At 40.0% G+C, this 22,273-nt stretch overlaps 1 protein-coding gene across 4 annotated transcripts in view; it reads right to left on the bottom strand.

The window, feature by feature from the left end:
- LOC146822680 (molybdenum cofactor sulfurase-like) overlaps positions 1 to 22,273 on the bottom strand; it is a 496,467-nt gene that overhangs the window by 158,915 nt on the left and 315,279 nt on the right. For all 4 annotated transcript variants that reach the window (XM_085606870.1, XM_085606869.1, XM_085606868.1 and 1 more), the window contains one exon: positions 8,047 to 8,246. In XM_085606870.1, coding sequence (XP_085462996.1) covers positions 8,047 to 8,246 — 200 coding nt within the window. The remainder of the gene's footprint in view (positions 1 to 8,046; positions 8,247 to 22,273) is intronic.

Below are 22,273 nucleotides of genomic sequence, written 5' to 3'. Positions count from 1 at the left end.
CAGCCAGATTTGCTTGAATCCAGTGGCAAAGTGAGCAAGGTAACCCCTTCACCAGGCAGGAGAAAAGTTATCAGTATGCAAAATCTAAGGAATGGCCTAATACACCTAAAAATCAATAGGTTGTCAGTAAACAGAAAATATACTGTCATGAATCAAGCTACTCCCAATCAGAGAGCAGCATGATGGTGATGAATGCAACATTTGAATACATTTTCAAGAAATATCTGAAAGGAACGAGGCCTAAACAGCCAATGGATGAACGGAAGGGAAAACACCTTTTTGTATTTTGTTTTTGCTTATCACCTGAATTCTGACTGACAGACAAAGCTGTCTGCAGGCCAGTACTAGCAGTAATGTAAAATGTCATAAAATATAAAGACTTAAAGGTCTAGGTAACAACCTGTTCAAAAACTGTAAAAATGCATATTCTGAACATTACTAACAGGCCAATGATCAAAACAAGAGCAATCTGGTTCAGAGTGAATTTAACTGTACATTAATATAGTTCTTTAGGCACCATGTTAAGATCTGAGGGTGATATTTTGTTAACAATCAGAATGATAGGGAAAATATATGCTTATAATATAATGGACAGCAGCTATAAGAATCCAGTATGAAAGGAAGAGATTTTTGATCCAACATTGTTCAAACACTAGACAAAGAGGAATGAGTTTGGCTCTGTTCCGGGGGGGGGGGGGCGGGGGGGGGGGTTAAGGGTATTTTAGAGTTTGGGGTTTTGCACTCCCTGAAATCAGTTGCTCTGTTTCAGTCTACTGACTCAATGTTGGGAAATCAAGTGCAAAGATGCAGATTTAAGGTGTCTGGCATAGAGGAGTTGGGAGGAGGCTTTTGTGGATACTACTGGCCTTCTCAAAGTAAACGAAGACTCACTAGATATTTTACTTTCTGAGTAGTGGCGAGAGCTAGCTCTAAATTAGAAGGCTTAACAAATGGAGTAGAGAAAAAGTCTGGTATGGCTAAGGCTTGATTTTCAGTTTTCTATCACTTCAGACAAACAAAACGTTTAACCCAGTGCTGCGTGTAGTAACTGATGTTAGATTTGCAAGACATATATAAAATCTTTTACCTACATAATCTAAAATGGTAAAGAAGAAAATTGATTGAAATAGTTTTGAAAAGGTCTAAGAGTCTGATTACGGAAAGTATGGTAGGAATATTACAAGCAATACAACAGCCAATTGCACAAAACATCATAGAGGCTGGTATAAAATGCAAAAAGTCTTCAGTTGCACAGGTGTTTATAAAATATTATTTAAAAAAACATTAAAAATTGAATTAGTTGTATTAACAATCCCATATATGTAACATTTTTTATGTAGTACATGATGGGGTCTGGCCACAAAAGCAAGCTTAAGGTTTACTCTAAAACTTTTGAGTAACTTTACTACTTTTAACCATTCATAGTTTATGAATGTAAAGTTCATTAAAAGTGCACACGTACATTACCCCTTAAATAGAGGGTGGAGCCTCTAAAAACGCCAAATATGACTGTAAACTTACCATTTTCCAGCCACTCTCCTCTGTCCCTCCCACATTTACTACAAAAATGTTAACTTACATGCGCAGAGACTTCCAGAGTCGGTGTAGAGATCTCCACACATAAAAGACGACAAAGATAGATTTTATTACCCCATGTAAGCATGTACATTGAGGAAGAAGCCACTGAACAAAATACTGTGCTCAAGGGTAGGACCACAGCAAAACTCTTTCACAACACAGATGGGTGGCTCACCCATCCCCAGAAACCGGTGTTTAGCTTTGGGTAAGAAAACTAAGTGCAAGGAGATCTAACTGGTTAGAAACTTACTAGGCCTTATACAATTATGCAATGGACATTATGGAATACCAAAAATCCTTAAGGAAATCAGGAAGGCTGCATCTCTTTTTGTAGCCTGCTGTCCATGGAGCTGAAGAATACCAACTGTGATATTCGCTGGTATTGCATTTATGACTCCAAAGGTTTGAGCTCAAATTTAGATCTCAATGGTCAGTTCATATTGTAAACCAGTACTCTTGTTTCTGAATATAACCTTCCCCTTTAAGCCAGAAATTCAAGTCTGGCTTCCTGCTCCAAGGAACACTGTGCAATAGTTGAGATGAAGGGAACTGAAGGAGACATCCTCCAGCACTTTAGCTGCCCTGAGAAACATGTGTGAAAAGATTTCCCTAAGCTTAATTAGCCTTTTACAATTAATTGCATAACACATTGATAACATTTGAGGAGAAACTCAGAATTTCTTCACTAGGTTGAGTGTAAAATTATTTCTTGCTAACTATTCCATACCTACAGACTTAACATGCTTAAATAAATAAAATGCCTGTTATTTTTAGTAATGAACTAGAACTGACTGAACAATCTAATTTATTGTTTACTATTGACATATTTACTGGATATGTTTATACTCCCACGTCTAACTTTCAAGGGGAAGAATTGACTATTTGACCTTCCTGTCCCATAAACCTGAAATTCTAAAAAGGATGTGCTTGGGAATTTAGAGTGATCTGGGTTGTTCTTGATATGTCAAGGAACAACATACAAAACCAGCTGGTGGAATTTACCATTTGGCCTTTACCTCAATAGGCGAAGATGAACTGACTTGATATCAAGTGTCAGCAATGCAAGTCTAAGAGTGATTTAAAATGTTATTTCCATTCACATACCTGCATAAGCAACACATTCTGAGCTCAAGAATCTATGTGTAAAAATGTAAAAATAAATCTTGGAGCTGGTGCTACAGAAGGTATGTGTTCAATGCACCTAGCATGAATTAACTTGTAATAATTCAATTAAGAGAGCTAGTGTGTATAAGGATGTTCTATCACTGCTGAGAACTAAAGGATTTAAAAGGACTGAAAGTCTCCTCAGTGTGGAATACATGCCCAAATCAGCCTTACATAATTAAAAAATGACTAAACACAAGCATTCTAAAGTCATCGTGCTGCTCAGTTTGTGGGAGCAAGCTGATAAGGTTTATGTCAGGCGAAATGAAAATCAAAGAAAAAACTAGAGGATGACTTCCAGACAGCCTCTTTCATACTCAGCAATCACCCTGCAGAAAACCCTGTAGATTAAGGACAATAATATAAAAAAGATTCCACCAATGGGCAGGCTGTTTGTTGAGGCTTTCGGGTGGAGCTGTTCCTTCCTCACGAACCAAACTCAACAAGATTTTATAGGATGAGATTAATTATTAATTTATTATTAATTTAAAGTGCAACATGCAATGTTCCTCAGCAGTCCTCCTTCTCTACCCTGCTATTCAATATTTATATGCATCTGTTTCCAGGTATACTTTAATGTTATCAGGCCTGTCACATTTACATCAATGGAACATACATTCACTTCTAATGAACGAGGGGTCTAAACCAATAATATGGGATGCTTCGACTACATGCCTCACTTGAAGAAAGAAAAAATTTGAACATAGTGAAAACAGAAATCACTTCCCTTCAAGTTACCCTCAACATGGTGAGCTCCACTCATATAATAATGCATCTGGGTGTAATTTATTTAAACAGAAGTGTTAATGCACTCCAAAGGAGCATAATTGTCAAAGACGTCAATTTCTGCTTGTCCTTCCTCAGGGAAATCTTCCCTTTCCTGTAAACCAGATACTAGAGTCTCATCATCATCATCATGTAACTTTATTCCGTCATTTGTACAAAAACCATCAAAGTATAAAAAGAAAAACATAAGTTTATTTACAATTGAAAACGTATTAAACCATTACTATCTCGAGTACAAATGACAGTCCCAGGTCAAAGTTAAAAGAGACATGAATGCATAAATATGGTCAACCTAATCATACATAAAAAATGCAAAAGCAGCTGCCAGTGCATGAGGGATACAGAACCATGTTTGTAAAACTTAATATTTAAAATACATATACAGCATGGGAAAGCTAAGTGTGACAATACAACTATTTTAAAAGCTATTGGCAAATTATCCAGAAAGAGAATAAGAAACTACTAAGAGCAAAGCCTATTGGCCCAGAGGTGTCTGGTTTTAAAATTCTGAACGCAATCTGGTACTGCCTTGCTCCCAAGTTGAGGCATATTGGTCTAATCCACCTCCTACGTATCTGCCGGTACTTGGGGCAGAAAAACAGAACATGTTCTTCAGTTTCGATGACGTTGATGCAGGCAGGACAAGAGTCTAAACTGGGCCAACCGCCTCTTTCCCAGGGAATTTCAGGAGCAAGTTACCATACCTGAACCTAGTATACAAACTTTTGGCAAGGGGGGGCGAAATCAGATCAAGAAAGGGTTCAAATAAAGAGCGTGATTTTACATTTAAAAAGTTGGATGTTAACTGACCACTTGTTTGATTATTGGTATAATGCTCCCCCACTACCTTCCACCCCCACTACCTTCCAATACATAGCTTTAAGGGTCAAGATATCACGTCTAGTGGCCCTTTCTGGATACTCCCACAAGCCCGTCAGATTCAGTACTTTGCACCAATTAGCAATGTGTTTAAACCATTGTAGATATTTTGCTCCATTAATCGCCAAGACCTCCCGAAGGGAATTACGATAATCAGTTAATTGGGGAGTGGTCCATAGGTGCAACCAGTAAATTAGGGGTCTCAGAGCAGCCAAGTCGCCAATTCTCTTTAACCTAAGATCACAAAAAAGTGGGGTGAGTGGTGTTGTGATAGGTAGCAAAATGAGAGCCCTAGCAAAAGTGTTCTCACAGATCGTTAATTTGCAAACAGAAATGTACCCACAAATCTCTGCTCCATAAAGAGCTCCACTTTAGGCTTTTGCACTATAGATTTCAAGAGCCGGAGAGAGGGGTTGGGTATAGGATTGTTTAAAGAATCTTAATATTGATTTAGATCTTTGGCATAGTATTAGGAAACTCTTCCTCAATTGATATTCCCAGCTAAGTGTCTCGTTCAAACCTATGCCTAAATAATCAAACCATTTTACCCGTTCCATGGGTTCTTGTAAGATCTTAATCTCCCGTAGGCCACCCCGTACTTTACCGAACACCATAAATTTTGTCTTTGAAGTGTTCAGTTCCAATCTCCTATCCTTACAAAAGCCCAAGAATTTATCCAATAAGACCTGCAAGCCCATAGGTGATGTGGATATTAATAAAGAGTCATCTGCAAAGAGCAGAATGGGGACTTTTGCATCATTCAATGAGGGGGCATCATTCTTACAACCCATTAGACAACTCACCACATCATTGATAAACAGGGAAAACAGTGTGGGGGAAAGGACACACCCTTGGTGCACCCCACATTGTATCGGTATCCTCTCTGTTTATTCCTGTTTTTCCCCCACCTGACCTAGGCATATTTATCCTTATGCAATCTGGCAAGCATGGTCACCAAATCCACTGGGGTGCCTTGGTCAAGCATAGTCTTCCACAGCAGATCATGTGGTACCAGGTCAAATGCGGCTCGCAGATCCACAAAGGCTACATAGAGCCGCTGTTTCCTGAGTAGCACGTACTTCCATGTTAACAGGGAAAATCTAAAAGCTTGGTCGCACGTGGTAATTTTGGCACGTAAACCCGCCTGAGCTGACAATATCGTATTGTCGTCCATCCATCCTTGAAGTTTATCTAGAACTTGCCTGATAAAAACCTTTTGTAAATTGTCTATCAAGCTGATAGGTCTATAGTTGGAGGGGATAGCAGCATCGCCCTTTTTGTAAATAGTTATTATCTCTGCTCCTTTCCAGGTTTCCGGAATATCCCCACCGGCCGCTCTGCGATTAGACAGAAGGTTTATGTACGGTGCCCATATCGTAGGTTCCGATTTGTACAGGTCTCCCGGTATCAAATCAGGAGCTTTACCTGCTTTCAATTTACTAATTGCTGACACAGTATCCTTTAAGCTAAAAACTAGCGATCGATTATTTACAGTCGCATAAGAGACAGTGGTTTCTAGGTTTAGGTCAACCTGGTCAAAATGTGGACCAACAATGACCTCCTCTTCTGAATATAAGCTCGAAAAATGATCCACCCAAGCCTCCTACTGAATGTTATAATTATTGTAGGTGACCTTCTCCACGCTGCCCCTGGATACAACATGCCAGAACATACGGCTATTTCTAACTTGGGCTGCTGAGACCAGGTTGTTCCAATTTGTATCGGCATAATCGCGCTTAGCTTTACTACGCACTACTCTCTAAATATTACGAGCAGAAATTATGTCAGATCTGCAGTGCTCTCTAACTACTATTTGTAATGCCTTCTTAGCTCTCTTACAATCATCATTAAACCAATTGTGATCCCTTACACTGGCAGGCCTTCCACCAAATCTATGTTTGGAATGGACTAATTTAAAATTTTTGAAAAACTCGTTATGTACTGCAGTAACATACGAAGATTCGGGCATGTCAGTACTGCCCTTATGGCTGCACAGATTAGTTGACGAGGCCACATAGAGCTTATATATTCTGTTGTAAAGGTCCTGGTCAGCTTGGACTTTAGGCCATGTAACTCTTCTACGGTTATTAGTTGTACATGGCTCTACTATTTTAGTGATTTGATAATAAGCATCCCTGTCCAGGTCCCTACCCTTCAATTTTAGTAACAGAGAATTATGATCGCTATCTGTCCTTGGTTCAACGGTCATGTCTTCCACTGGCGACCATATTCTAACATCAACGAGAATATAATCTATGATACTTGTGTAAGCACCCCTCTTAAAGGTGGCCTGTCTCCCTATGTCTGAAGGAGTTCTCCCATTACAGGCCCTCTGGCTCCTATCTCCAGTTAGGGAGGCAATCTGTAAAGAGACATTTGAAAGACGTTGGCCGTATTTACCAACTACCAGATTGGGAATTCCCCATATCTCGTCCTCCTCCTCGAGTGAAGCACTTAGTAAAGGGGAGGGTTCGAAAACGGCATTAAAGTTAAGGGTGGGCGCTTTGCTCCGCTCCGTGCACATAGCAGGGGCAGACTACGCACACCCCGCGGCGGAGCAGAGTTGCCCGCCACCCGCCTCCCTCCCGCCCTCATTTTACAATTACTATAATCATTAGATAAAGAAAAAATTACTTACCTGAGATGCCGCGTCCCGGGGCTCCATCTGATGTTTCCTGGATAGCTTCCTCCTCACGAATGCGCATGCGCGGGCGTCCGTGCATGCGCATTCGTGAGGAAGAAGCTATCCGGGAAACATCAAGATGGAGACCAGGGACGCGGCAGCTCAGGTAAGTAATTTTTTCTTTATCTAATGATTATAGTAATTGTAAAATGAGGGCGGGAGGGAGGCGGGAGGCGCGTAGTGGGGCTATGTGAAGTGTGCGGGTGGGCGTAGATTTGCCCCCACTCCGTAATGCTTCACGTAGCCTCACTACGCGCACTACGCCCAGGGTTGATTAAAGTCCCCCACAAATATAATTTTAGAGTTTGATTGATATCCTCCCACCAATTCGTCTAATAGTGAAAGAACCAAAGATTCACTGCTAGAAGGTTCTGACCTTGCATAGATGTTGAACAAGGTCAGAGTTAAACCAGACGGAAAAGTAAGCTGAATTCCCATAAGGTCAAGCAAATGTATTAGTAATTGCTTGTACCTACAAGCTAGGGTATTTTTAACTCATATTAGCAATCCACCACTGGCCCTACATGTCGTTTTTGGGGGGATAGCATCCACAAAATACGTGGTATAGCCATTTATGTACACCTCGGCTACTAGAGTCTCAATTATTAGCCATATACGAAATACCATACCCTTTCCTGCATAAATAAATGCCAATTGCAAAGGGAGAACCTGCATGATTATGAGTTTATTGCGCTCAATTGTTATTTAGTGCATGTACAACAGATATATAATGATATAAAAATCATAGAACCAGTGGGTGAAATATGAAATGAATATAAAGCAATTGTTATGCATCCGAATCACAAAAATTCTGCTATAACTTACTGAGAGGATTGAAGTAGTAAGGCAGGAGTACTACAAGAGTAAGTCACATCTACTCACAGCAAACTCTTCGTGCGTCAGATTCTAAACATTTTCAGAAGTCACCTTAAGTTGGATAGAGCAGTACAGTGTACCTGAGTATAGCCAATGACAGCTCCGTTTTCATCCTGTAGATTAAAATTAATTACTGGTCCTTGAACATCCATACTTTTGAACTGTTGACTGCCATAAATCCGGAGTACAGGTGTTCCATTGGCATACTGTAAAGCGGACAGGACTTTGTAGGCATAGCAACCCAATGAAAATGTGTGCTCCTGGATGTTCCTCATTCCACCTGTATGAGAAAGCAATGTTTTACAAAGTAAGTATCATGCAGTTTAGTTCCGAAAGTTTGTATGGCATACTGCACCCAGTGGCTCACATCTAGCAACACCTGCAGCAATGAGATAACACAGAATACATACAGCCATGATGAGCATATACACACATAAACATAGAGTACAAGCCCTTCCGGACCAAGACCTAAAATAGCCTAGCTCCTCCAGGTGAAATGTTAGCCAGGACAACACTCAGTGGAAGAATGGTATGCCACCAGTAGGGGTAGCACAGCCCATATAAACAGAAAACGTGTTCCACTGCCAAGGTAAGAAGCACAAAATATCACGTCAGCCATGGCAGCAGATCTCTGTTCACTACAGCTCATAGTTTCTCTCAATTACACACATGCTTTTTTGTTATTTTTTCAACATACGTCATAGAATAAGAGTCAGTCATGTCAATTGTAGGCCTCACTCCAGTACAACGTGTTAGAAGAATGAACACTCACTCTGCACAACCTCAACATGACATGCAGCAGTAATATTCCTTAGCAGTTTAAAAATAGTCCTAAATGTCAGTAATATAATGTATTTCTCTCCTTACTGGACTCCCTGGAAAGGTACCACATTTTGGGGAATATTTCTAAATATACTGAGGTTTGGATTAAAGGGTGGAATTATGTTTTTTTGGTTAACTGAAGGTGGTGAGATCAGTGGAGGTGGAGTGAGAAGTTGGGAGTACATCCAATAAATCTACAATCAGTAACCGTTGGTAGAGGAACTTGATGTGAAGGTAATGCGGTTCAAATAGCTCCGCTCAATCATGTCTCATTCGGTGAGGATCACCTTGACTCACACTAGGGGTGCAACGAGATCCACACTTTTGGGGGCACTAACTGGTCAACCAATAGATTCCGCACTGGCACTTCACACAATTGGGTGGAGACTTTCTTGTACCAATACAAAACAATAGAGTAATAAATTGTGGATTTCAGAAATATTAGTGAAATACAATACTTATTATAACAAACATTTTTTACTGGATTAGACAATCTTTATAGAGACTGTGGACAGAGATATTTAGTAAGGAAAATGAGTGATTTGACAACTAAAAACAGCTTCTTCAGAGTCCATTGCAAGCACTTTAGAGACAGTTTTTGCAAAGTACTTCAAGACAACGTGCATTTTTCCAAATTTCCCGAAAGTTCTCTCTGTGAGATGACAATGAGCTCATAAAGTATTTGTAATTACATTTTCAAAAAAATGCTCCGGTGTGACTGTTGGCCAAAGGTATGTTTCCAGTATACTCATCGTGAAATTGAAATATTTACTTGTTTGAGTCTGTGCACATGTACATGTTTCAGAATATTGAGCTTAGTGGATTAGCACACCTAATTTCAGGATGTGTGAACTGGTAAATCTTTGGTTCTATTCATAATGCATCTTCAATTTTTCTTGAGGTTAAGTAGGTGACTTCAAACCTGTTTGCATTATTACAGCCTGTTAGTTACTCTGCCAGGAATCTGCACTATTCGAAATCAAAATAAAATAGTGGTTATTAGCATCCCTCATTGAGCAGTTCTCATATGAGACAAATGAGCTACATCCAAGCAGGACACCACCAGAACTACAGAACTGGCAAAAGGGTAGTTGTCTTGAAATAACTTTGCAAACAAATGATGCTCTATAAAGCTCAGGATACAAGTATTCCTTCAAGCTTCAGAACACATGTGGGGCTGGTGGGCAGTATGTTGCAAAGGAGTCACTCCAACAGAGTCAGAAAGAGTGCCTTTTCACCATGTTCCATTCTTGAACCCCCAGCACATTAACTGTAAAATCCTCTAAAGTATCAATGTTATTTTTAAATCATGCAGGTGCAATTTGTATTATAAAATGCATAATTTGTTATGAATTTCTCCAAAATTCCATTCCAATAAGAAGAATGACCATATACTATATAATGGTTGCTCCTAAATGTCAATAATAATAACAATTAACCTTGTCTGAGTAGCAAACTAAGCAACCTTCAATGGGACACAAGAAATACACTAGGAAGACAATATGGTTACCAGTGTAACATTGCAACACTGAAAGAGGTAGTGCATAAAGTAGTGATTTCATTGTGCAGTGCTTTTACTTCTCAAATTAAAGCTGCTTTTGACTGACAAATATTTTGTTCGATAGCAGAATGAGCTATCACAAGTGTTGTGCTGCCAAACTACACTAGTTTGAAGAGGAAGGACACAGCGAGGCAATACCCTCACAAGGGGAGTGCAGATGTGTTGCCTTTGCACAGACATTCCAGAGGAAGGACGACACAAGGCATACATTAAAACAAATTCTAAATCTGTCTTACAATGTAGTCTGAAAAACTGATCATAGAGGTTTTTGCTTCATGTAGCAGAAGTATGCCTCTGAATACATGAATTAAAAGTTCATGCGTCACATAGCTGAGCTATTTCTCACTCCACCCCTTGGTCTGGCGTCAGACACTTGAGCTATCCCTAAGGTGACATCACCAAATGAAAAGAGCCATAATCCATCATTTCTGCTGGATTTTTCCTAAAATTGCAACTTGCCTTGAGTTTAGTGTTTAGGGCCACCCACAAAATATTTTGAAAAAATAAACATCAAAGAAATTAGTTCCGTTGAGGTGTGACTTACAAAGTGAAACAAATGCTCCAAAGCATCTTGAGGCTGAACTAACAACAATGGAAAAGATGTGAAGATAATTAATAAAACCGATAAATAGTAATAGTCTTCCTAAACAAGAATGGTCCTGTATTTTGTGCAGGCCAAGACAGAGTGCATTTCAAAGAAAGTAAGCAATAAAAGAGAAGACCAACCCCATCAAGCCTTTCTACATTGGAGGACTGATAGCAAAAGGGAAGAGACACAATGAAGGTATCCCTTAGACTTGGAAGCAAGCACATCAGGAATGTTTCATAATAGGTTCTGGGGGTAAAGGAGAGTGCCTTATAATGGATTCTTCTAGAAACTGGACACGAGAGCAGCTTATGGCCACCCTCAAAAAACCTATAAAATTTCCTGAAATTCATGACAAGTCATGCTATCATATGCTGAACATCTTCAAGTGTGTATATAGCTGACTCACAAGGCCAACGTAGCAAGCATTGACATAATCCCCACTAGAAATTATGGTAGGCTTAACAACACAAGCTTTCAAGTGAGACAGAAAAAAAAGTGGTTTTCTTCAAGATCTTAATTTTTGGGTAACTGCATGACACAACTGCCATAGACAGGGTGAAATGAAATCATTTTAACCTCGTTTGATGTCATTCAGTAGAGCCATAGAGGCAGTTCCAGAGCCCAAACCAGGCCTTTATCAAACCCTGGTAGCATCTACTAACTGGGGCTCTTTGACATGTTTAGTATGCTGGTGAGCCTTCATTTCTCACCAACTGTATTGACTATTATCAAAGGAATTGTGAGCCTGTAGTTAGATGCTGCCATGTAGTCCAAGTTTTACTTCCTAAACAGAGTTGTAATAGCTCTTGTATTCCATTCACAAGGACAGGATGAAACAAGAAGATAGGCAATTCAATCATGAACGGCTCTGATCTTCTTATAGAAAAAAGAGACCAAATTATGGGAAACAACTTGGGTGGGGGGACAGTCATTTTGACACATGGCAGGCTGGTGAGAAAGGAGACTGACTGGAATAGGCCTGTGAAGTGGGTTTTTAAATAAAAGAGTTCTTAAAAGCAGTAAAAGCCAGTTTATATGACATGAGATGTTGACATGTATGTGGCTATACAAATGTGGAGGGGTTGCATCCCTGTTTCTCTTCGCTGAACCTAAATTGGGTATGCCTAAACTACCTTCAGCCTGTCCTACTTGCCAATGAACAGTACTTTGCTGTTTATCAGACCATATTTAATTTTTCCACCAGGAGCAAAGATAGAGGTGAAACTCATTTAGAGTTTGGCAGAGTGGGAGTAGCACCATAACTCTGTGGTGCTTCCACTCTATCAAACTCACAGTTACACTGCTCTCTTTAGAGTTCATGGAAGGGGTCTGTTTCTGCTGGTTTTGCTGTTGTAAAACTCTGACTTGTCCCCCAAGAGGCTGACAATTCACAATATTTTTCCTCCCCACCCTATCGAGGGAGGGACTACCATTACTCATTTTTCCTGCCCAAAGCATTGTCGATATAGGCTGGGATGATGTAGAATAGCTACTAGCAGGAAGAAGACTGCATGCACATCAGGTTTCTGTGTTTCGTATTGAGAAAAAACCTTCTTTAAGAGTTTACTTTCTCAACACACAGAAGTTAATGAGTGTGCACTCTGAAAATGATGCCTACTAAGCAGGCCTGCTGAGCTCCAATGGGGTGCTTTAGCTTCCCCTCACAGCACATAAATCCGAGGCAGGAAATAGAGATCTCTAAATAGGGTGGATTGTCCTCTGCCTGAGGGCAGAGGTCATGCGCTTATGCCGCCCCCGCAGATCTGCTGTCTGTCCATCAAGTTCTGAATGATCAAATAACAATTGACAACAAGTCACTATTTGAGGTACATATTTATGTATCTAACATATTCAATATCCTTCTTTTTAAACCATTGCCTTTGCATTCTTACTCATCTCCGGAAACATCAATAGTACTCTTTTAAAGTTTGTTACTCGTTTAGTTTTCTTATCACATGATATTTCTGTCCTCTAAGTAGCCCCCATCCCCCAACATCCTATCCCCAAACATTTCTGAATTACACCCAACCTTTGAAATACCATGAGTCTGTATGGTCTTCGTATTGGAATCCACATTAAACATCTAGTCGAACCTGTCTGGTCTTGGACCAGGCCTTCGTCCTTGCCCAAATCTTGGATCCATTGTTCTTTGTTCATTCTAACACCCTCTCATCTTCCCTCCTATCACCTGAACAGTTTGCCCTCCTCTGCTTGCCCTTCAGAAACATTAATACAGAACAATACCAGCCCCTCAACAATGACACACCAAAACCAACCCCACAACTATACGTACCAGGGTATGCAGTGCGCTTCGACTCAGCAACGTGTGGGACAGAAAGTGTACATGCCACTGAACGTGCTGAGACTACCTGGATGTGTCTACAGCTACCACATTAACACATCATTCCGCCCCTTTCTCCAAAACCTCCAGGAACAAGTGTTGCTTGCCTACCTTATACCGCTCTGGCTACCTCTCCTGTGTTCCACCTAGTGCCATGTGGCAGTCACTCTTGGATCCTCTGACAGAGTGGGAACAAGCTACACCACATAATATGTTTACAATTATTTTACCACAATATTGCCAACAACTACTTAGAACCCAGACTTTTCCCCACATCAAAATTTTAAGCTTACATTTTCTCTTTTTTATCTATTAAAGGTATTTTCCAGTGCACACCTAGCCACATGGGCAATGGAGTGGTTAAGAAGCAAAGGGCAATAAAATACAGCAAAAATACTCAGCAACTGTGTTCCACGAATGCAACCAAATGTAAATATACCAGAGTTCAGATTGCAAGGTGAAATCTAAAAAGCTTTTTTTTCCTTTTTTCGAAAGCCAATTGGTCAGCTTTCTCACAAGCATAACACTCATTTCCACTCTTACTCACTCACATCTACTCACTCACGCAAGCACTCATTCTTTCATTTCATTAGTTTCACATTCCCACTTATTTTCAGGCTGACTATTTCTCCTCCTTTTATTCACACCCACTCACATTCACTCTTATTCTCACTCACTCAAATTTTTCTAACTTTATCTCCAACACTCCCTCACATTCATTCTTACTCATTATTATTCACTTATTTGTAGTCACATTTACTCTCATTCACTGTGTCTTACTCCTACTCACTTAATGACACTCAATCTCACTCATTCTGACTTATTATCTGTCCCTGACACACACACTTTCTTTTACTCACACACATGCTCACACATAGACATGATGTCACTTTCATACTAACTCACCCACACACAAGCATGCACATAACATCCATTTAAAAGTATTTGTCTATGTACCCCATCTGCCAGCTAAAATCGTGTCCACCTTCCAGTGCACCATTGTTATTACACTAGTAATTACTGACATACTATTATTATTAACTACTATTGTAATAAAAAAAATGCAGCAGAAAACAAGAAGAGTGAAGTCCCGTTTGAAACAAACTGCACCTGTGTTCTTGGTACTGACTTTGTCCCCTCTGACGCCAGGTGTCTCAAGAGATAATCAGGGAACCCTTAAATGACATCAAGGGCACACAGCTCCTATGATATAGAGCTTAACACCCGCAAACTGGTGTCTACCAATGATAAGAGGCAACTTAGTGGGAAGCTATTTTGGAGAAACCACATATTTTGGACACTACTGCAACTGAAATTAAGGGTGCAATTTCTGACTTAGAGTTACTGCAATCTTGCCATGCTCCTCTCGTGGAAGTAACTGCATCCCATAATACTTTCTTCTCTAAATTACAACCCCTCTTTACTAAAGAGAGTAGGGCTAAAAATACACCTAGATCAAATGTATGTCATTGGTATAACCACAAGTGTAAAGAAGCCAGGAGTGATCTCGTGGAGGCAATTACATCTAGAGAGCCTTGTATTGTCTGGATAGCTAGGGTAATGTATAGGAAGGTCCAAGCAAAAAAGGAATGGGATGAGAAAAGGTGGCAGGATCTAAGAATGGCAAGTGCTAATCACAACACCCGAAGGTTCTGGACACTGGTGACATGGGGTAGGGAGGGCCCTCGAGCAAAGCCGCAAAATTATTTAGCACAAGACAAATGGGTGAGCTATTTTGAATCCCAGTACGCTGTTGACCCTGTAGAGGAGAGCGCTCCAGCGCTGCCCCACACCTATCTTATTAATGACACTTTTAATGTTACTGATGTCAATGTAGTTTTCCTGGCAGTATTGAAGGGTAAAGCACCAGGGCTGGATGGCGTTCCGGCCGACATTTTTCTTTATGATAAGACAAAATGGAATAAATACATATTGTTGCTTGCTACTGCCATTGCTCGTGAAGCGCCTATACCAGATTCCTGGAAGGGGGCAGTGATCATTCCAGTGTATAAAAAAAGCAGACAAAACCCTTCCAGAAAAATACAGGCCTATAAGCCTAGTTGACTCCATGCAGAAAGTAATTGCACGGTTGGTGTTAGGCAAAGTACAGGAATGGATTAAGGATCAGGACATCCTCACTCCCTTACAAGCCGGCTTTCGAGAGCATGTCAGCACGGTAGACCAGGTATTTAGGTTTAGATTAATTTACTGGCAGACTGTGGTCTTAGCGAAGGGCAGCATGTACGCTGCCTTTGTCGACCTGAAGTCAGCCTTTGACCTGGTCTCTTGGAGCAAACACAGGGCTGTGCCTCAGGAACAGGGGATGCCGCCTAAACTGTTATCCCTTATAGCTCAATTCCACGAAGAAAAATGTGCCCAAATACGCAGGTGAAAGAAAGGAAATGTTACCTCTCCCTTCCCTGTCGCAGAGGGTGTGCAACAGGGTTGTGTGTGGGCCCCTACATCATTCTCGCTTTTTATTAATGGCGTTGGCAAACATTTATCATCAGTCCCCACTGACGCCCCAACCCTTGCAGATATCAAAATACCCATGTTGATGTTTGCCGACGATACGTTGATAATTTCTAAGACCCCAAGTGACTTGCAGAAAGCATTAAATATTTTTGAAAACTTCTGCACAACTCAGAGTTTGGAAATAAACATATCTAAAACCAAGTTCATGGCGTGCAACCCACATAGAACCTTTAAAGGAGGAATACTTTTGGAAAATCGTTTATTGGAGCAAGTAAATGCTTTCACTTATTTGGGTGTGCTGTTGCAGAAAGATATGCGATGGAGCTGCCAAATTGATGCCGCCACACCAAAGCTCCAACAGCTGTCTGGTATTTTACAAAAAGACTTCAATGCTTCCCTGACCAAGCCAATTACCTTAGTTTTACAAATATATGAAATGAATGTTGTGAGCTCAGTACTATATGGGGCAGAACTCTGGTGTCTAGAGAACATGCCACACCTCACTGTAGCTGAAAATCGCTTTCTACGGAATATAACTGCTCTTCCACAAAGCACACCAACACTGCCTTTGTTGATAGACCTTGGCCGTGAATCGCTGGTTGATCTTGCCAGGTTGCGCCCAATTTTGTATTGGCGCAGAATCTGGAGCACACCAGAACTGCTACCATACGCTGAAGGCCTTAGGGATATAATTAGGGCAGACACTTTTCATAAGATTCTCTGGCTTTGTGAAATCAGAGCATTATAGAAAAACATGGGCATGAAAGATGTATGGGAAAACCCCATGAACAATCCAATTCCATCTAAAGAAATTGTAAAGGAAAGATACTGGAATATGCTCCATTATAATACCTAAAATAGATGTCATAACTCAACACAATCAGGGCTTTTCTTAATAGTGAAACCCCAACCTAAATTGGAGATGTACTGGGATATTATATCCAAACCTTATAATCGCAAGTTGTACTTCCAGTTTAGAGTGGGGACTTTGCCTTTGCGAACCTTCAAGGCCAAGTGGGCAAGTGAGGGCAATAGTAAATGCCCCTTTTGCGATAAGTGTGAAGAGTTTTACGCTCATGTTCTCATTGTGTGCCCAGCTTACACAGCTCCGTGCAAAGCGTGGTTGGCTCCATTATGCAGATTGCTGTCTACCATAATATGTAGCACTGCAATGAGGATATTGCGAAATGATACTCTCCCATGTATTGCAACAGCTGTAGCCAAGTATATGAGCTGGATGTGGGCTGTAAGATCAAAATCTCTTTTAACCAATTGATTAATCGATGTCTGGCATCCATGTCTGCAGCTTATCTTTTTAGTCATTGTGTATGGTTAATTACCTATTGCAATTTTAATTAGGACAATCCAATTTTTTATCTAATGCTTTATTCTAGATGTTTAATACGATTTTTAATCAAGTGTAAGATTGATGTGATCTTTTTTATTGTATTTTTAAAACTATTTGCACTGAAACCTTTTGTAACAAAAATGAGTTTTATTAGATGTATTTCGCTTTTATGACATTTATTTGTCGAATAAAGCTTTTTGGATTCGGACATCCAGGGTATCTCAGTTTCACTTGCCTGGCAGGAGGGTGTAACCACATTCAGAAGTTTTATAGAACACTGGATGCTCTAGCTGAAATCCATGACACAAACACAGTACAGATCACCTTGGGTTTGTGACTTGGAAGAAACTGAAGTATCTTGTGCCATTGAGGTTGCAAATATTCCCAGAAATCACTTTTAGTTCGCAGATGCTTGAAGTACATGGGAATTCGTAGGCCATCTAATTGAGGATGGAGTTGCAAGTGCATGAAATACATGGTAATCTAGAGGCCACACAATTGTGGCTTTACTGTGTGTATTCAGCGCCTGGATACCCTAACGGGTAACAAGTAGCAGTCTACAAATCTACTGATTCATTCATTTATTCCAGGATGTAAAAAGCTTCTTTGATTGATTGATTCATTCCAGGATGTAGAAAACTTCATTTTATGATCTGATAACTGTAGGTTCTCCTTGACGTAGCTCTCCATAAAATCAGTAAATTTGTCTTGTCATATTTTCTTCACAAGGTCCTCAGAGGTGAGGACCCCTGACCTCTCATACTTTTTCATTGTACCTAGAATAACAAAGACACAGTATAGCACTCTGGTTACCTTTCCTTTAGATCTCTTCACAGACTGGGTGCTGTTAGGTGACTTAAGAAGGAGGCTGAATGATGAGCATACACTAATTGTTAATTGCACTCTCTCTCTGGGAAATTTTGCACATTTCCTTTCCCAATTTGGCTCCTTGAATGAGCGTAGTCATGATGAACATAGGCTTGATCTGGACTTACATTGCTCTTAATGAAAACAGCCACCAACATCATCCTTTTTAGAGTTACACTCAACAATATTGTAAAAGGTCGCAGATAGGCATAACTTATTTCCTTTTATGTCGAGCATTCGAGACCTCTTGTATATACTTTAGTATATACTTATTATATATACTTATATGTGTATGTACTATGTGGGCTCTGGAGATCAGCCCTAGGACTTGTCTGCTTCCGCTTAAGGACTTTTTTTCTGTTCAACTGCCTCTATTTGGCTTGATAGAAAACAACCAGCCGAGGTCAGTAAAATACCAGAATCACTTTAGCATGCTCTAGATTCCAGTCCATAAAAATTGTCTTCCACGAGCACCTGTAGACAAAAATATTTTTTTCAAATCTTGTATTTTCAGTGATATGACCACCGAAGGCCCTGATTTTATACAAAAAACAGAGCTTTGGATTATACCATTTCCCTTTGAAAGGCAATATTTCTCTCCATGTGTTCCCATAGTCCTGGCGTGTCACACAGTTTGGTGTTTACTCTCCCTCCATTTTAAAGAACAGTAGATGTTTCAGCACCCAGGCTAATGTGCTGCATAGCTAAATACATATAGGTTCCCAAAGGCGAGAACGATTGCATTGCAAATGCTTGATTAGGTCTGGTTGACAGTGCAGCTGTCCATTTACCTATTGTTTTCAACATGCATACAGTGGGGTTGGCGTCAGCCCCTTGAACTATTGGCTTGTTTTGGTCAGCTTCCTCATAGAGAACATACCTCTCCCACTTCATGCATCACCCCGCCCAGTAAGAAGTGGTTCTATTGCATGCATACACACTATTTTACTTCTGCAAACTACACTAGATCATAACACACTTCGACAACACACTATTCTTTATCTCATACATCCATTACATTGTTACAGCAACACCATTCATCCACTGGGATTCTGATAAGATCCAATGTGTCTGACTGCTCCCCTGGTCCAGTATAAATCTTGCAACTCAAATAGAATTTTTGCATGCTCATAGGTCTGGTGTATAACTAAAAATGCAAGCTGACCTACTGACCTTTTAATGCTTGTGTTTTAAATGCTATTTATCCATCTTCAGAGATTGGGACAAATCACTGTTGTTTCCCTTTTGGGTGGGAAAACTGTTGCTTCCCTCTTGGCACTCCCACATGGTTGGGGGTGCACTGTTGATACAATTAGTTGGGTGTACTGTTACCCTTGGACTACACTCCTTTTTCAGATGGTCACCAAGTAAATATGCCACAATTTACTCATTTAATTGGCTGCACCTTTGGACGTATTTCCTGTCAAAAGCAGTGGCCACCTTAGCAAAGCTTTGTTTCAAGGGAAGGCATTGTATCAGAACTCATTTTCTTTCTTTGGAAACATATTCCTTTTTTGGGGGGTTTACCACATTGACATCAACCACCAGCAGAGATTCCATCACAGTCATTTCCCCTTTTAGTTTCTCAGAGAAAAACATTCTCTATTCCAACATGGTGGACTCACTGATTAGAGATGGCTGTCCCTATCCCATCATGCTGATTTGTCACCCCAACTGGACTTTGTGCACTGTCCTTAAATTACAGTCTTACTGTCAGAGATGGGCTAACAACCTTACCGATCACATTTGGTCCTTAAAAAACATATTAAATTTCTGATTATGCTCAGTGACCCAGTGCACCCTCTTAATACAGAAGAAATTTCTGCCTGATAGTACTCTTTCTATTTCAGCCCCAGTACCTTAATTGGTGAGGCACTCGATCATCGACCTGGGATTGTGGGTTCAAATCCCTGTTAGAAGCATCTCTACGCTGTGCCAGAGAGGCTGGATTGGAGCGTTGACTGCTGAACAATGTCAACAGCTGTAGAGAGGCCCTGGAGGGTGAGAATGAAGGAATGTTTGTCTGTGCTTGGCTGTCGTGAGGACGTTGAAAAGGCATTGGGTGCCCCTTTAGAGTACAGTTTGTAAAAAGACAACAATCAAGAGATTGAGAAGGTGGAAAGGTAATCCCTTTATGCAGGCTGGCCACAGGACCTGATGAAGGTGTGGTGGAATGGACAGTAATAATTGAACTTATTTCCACCTCTATTTAGCAAGCTGGGTTTGCTTTTCGCTGAGCATACTGTAGTGTTCTGTGACAAACATACAATGTCTACAGCACAATTAGTGAGCAGCTATTTCATGAATAGGCCAAACCACGCACAGTTTGATGTTGGGCCAAGTCGCTGTTGAAGGCCAACAGCTTCATTGTTAAATCTACAGTACCAAGATTGACAGGTGTATGTCACGTTCTCCAATTCTTGGTCTGCCACAGCTGTCTGAATCCTTTCTGCCATTGTTTCAGCACATGATATAAATTGCTATTGCAGGTTCGGGGATTTTATATAATTAGCACTCTGTAGATATACATCATAAGTGGGAGATAACTAGTATTTCAGTTACCTATGGCCTAATTGTTCTAGCATCAAAGTGTTTGTCCACTGTGCTTTTAGTATTGAAAGTGATAGAGCAGAGATTACATCAATAGGATTGTATGACTAAGGAATGATTTATAACGGCTTCTGTGAAAACCACAGCAAACGTGTGCAAGTTATACTTATGAAAATGACACACATATTCAGAGTATAGTTACTACATCATAAAAGCATGCAGACGAAAGATAGATTTAAGACATATGTTATTTGTAATTCATTTACAAGTGTTAGAAAAATGTAGGTGTTAAAATCTTACGTCACGGATTTTATTGCTAGTTAAATTGATATTCATATATGAGTGTGAAATTAATAAGACTAAAATGGAAACAATATGAAGTAGCTCGTTTTTCATGTGAAAATTAACAAAAATTGTATTTCCCGAAATAACAAGTGAAAATTAACACAACATGTTTTTATTTCCTGTACTAATGTGTGCACCAAAAATGATAAAAGAAAAGTTGGTGTTACACAATCATACTTAACTGTACCTTCATGAAACATCTTCAGGATGTATTTTACATATGTATTAGGAGATTAACGCATAAACAACTAAGTTTGAAGAAAGTATTAGTTGTATGTACACACTGGTGCCAGTAGTATTGAAATAATATTTGTTTCCTTTGACATCTTCTGTGCTGAGCAGTGCACTTGCCACAATTTTTGCTACACTCTAGAACAGCTGCCTGGGAAAGTGCCCTTTCGAACTCTTATGCCTTTTCGTCAATGTGCTATTGTTTAATGGTTGCATGATTGGATAATTTAAGAAACTGCGTAATAGAACCACCTATTTTTCCAGATTCGAAATGACTAATGGACTGAGTGGTCTGACAAATTGAAGTGATACTAGGAGGTGTCCACCCGGAAACTGACTGAGTATAATTGCCTATCTCAAGAGATTTGCGGCATGCTAATGCTGGACGGACCTGATAAAGAATAATCCTTGCAGAACTGGGGGTGCTGTTGTTTTGTTTAGCTGTGACTCTTACTGCTACAGCAGCAGACTTAAACAGATTGCAGTCTAGACAAACTAGACTGCCTACTTGGAACTTTGCTGAACTCTCCTAGGAGTCTTTGCGGAAGACTCACCTAGCTACCTTTCCTAACCAACACATACTCTGTGTGCGCTTGGGGGTCTACCTCGGTTGAGAGAGATTACCCCACTTTTTCACGTATACTCCCTTAATCCAGAAACTTTGGTATATTTCATTAAATCTAGTTCTTTTTGAATTCTAATATGAATGCTTAGTTTATTTAAATGTTTTCCATTTTTATCTGATAAACTTAAAATTAACTACTTTATCTGACTCTGCTTTACGTGTGAGTAAGTATTACTTCTGGGTTAAACAATAACTAGAGACAAATGCACGAGAGAAGCTTCTAATGTTCAAATTCTGATGTTATTGTTTCTCTTACCTATAACTTAATTCTTGGTTTGAATGATTCTTGCTCCCCTATGTTTCTTTAGGAGACTTGGGTTTGTAGTGTTCATATTTTGTATGGCATTTGTTTGAGATTAATCTATATGAATTTAATTGCAAGTTTGTAGATACAGTTATCCTATTCCTGGTCCTCGTTGGGTAACTGTTCATCCCCGAATATATAACCCCTTTCAGCACTGAGCCAAGATCCATCGGAGGACCAATTAGTGGTAAGAGAGTAAAGAGTGATAAAGGGCCCAGTAAACGCTACCGCAAAAGTAAACCTTAATCT

Source organism: Triturus cristatus, chromosome 5_2, assembly GCF_964204655.1.
Source record: "Triturus cristatus chromosome 5_2, aTriCri1.1, whole genome shotgun sequence".
Classification (NCBI taxonomy): domain Eukaryota; kingdom Metazoa; phylum Chordata; class Amphibia; order Caudata; family Salamandridae; genus Triturus; species Triturus cristatus.
Note: the sequence above shows the minus strand (reverse complement) of the source record. Positions and strands in the feature narration are given on the sequence as shown.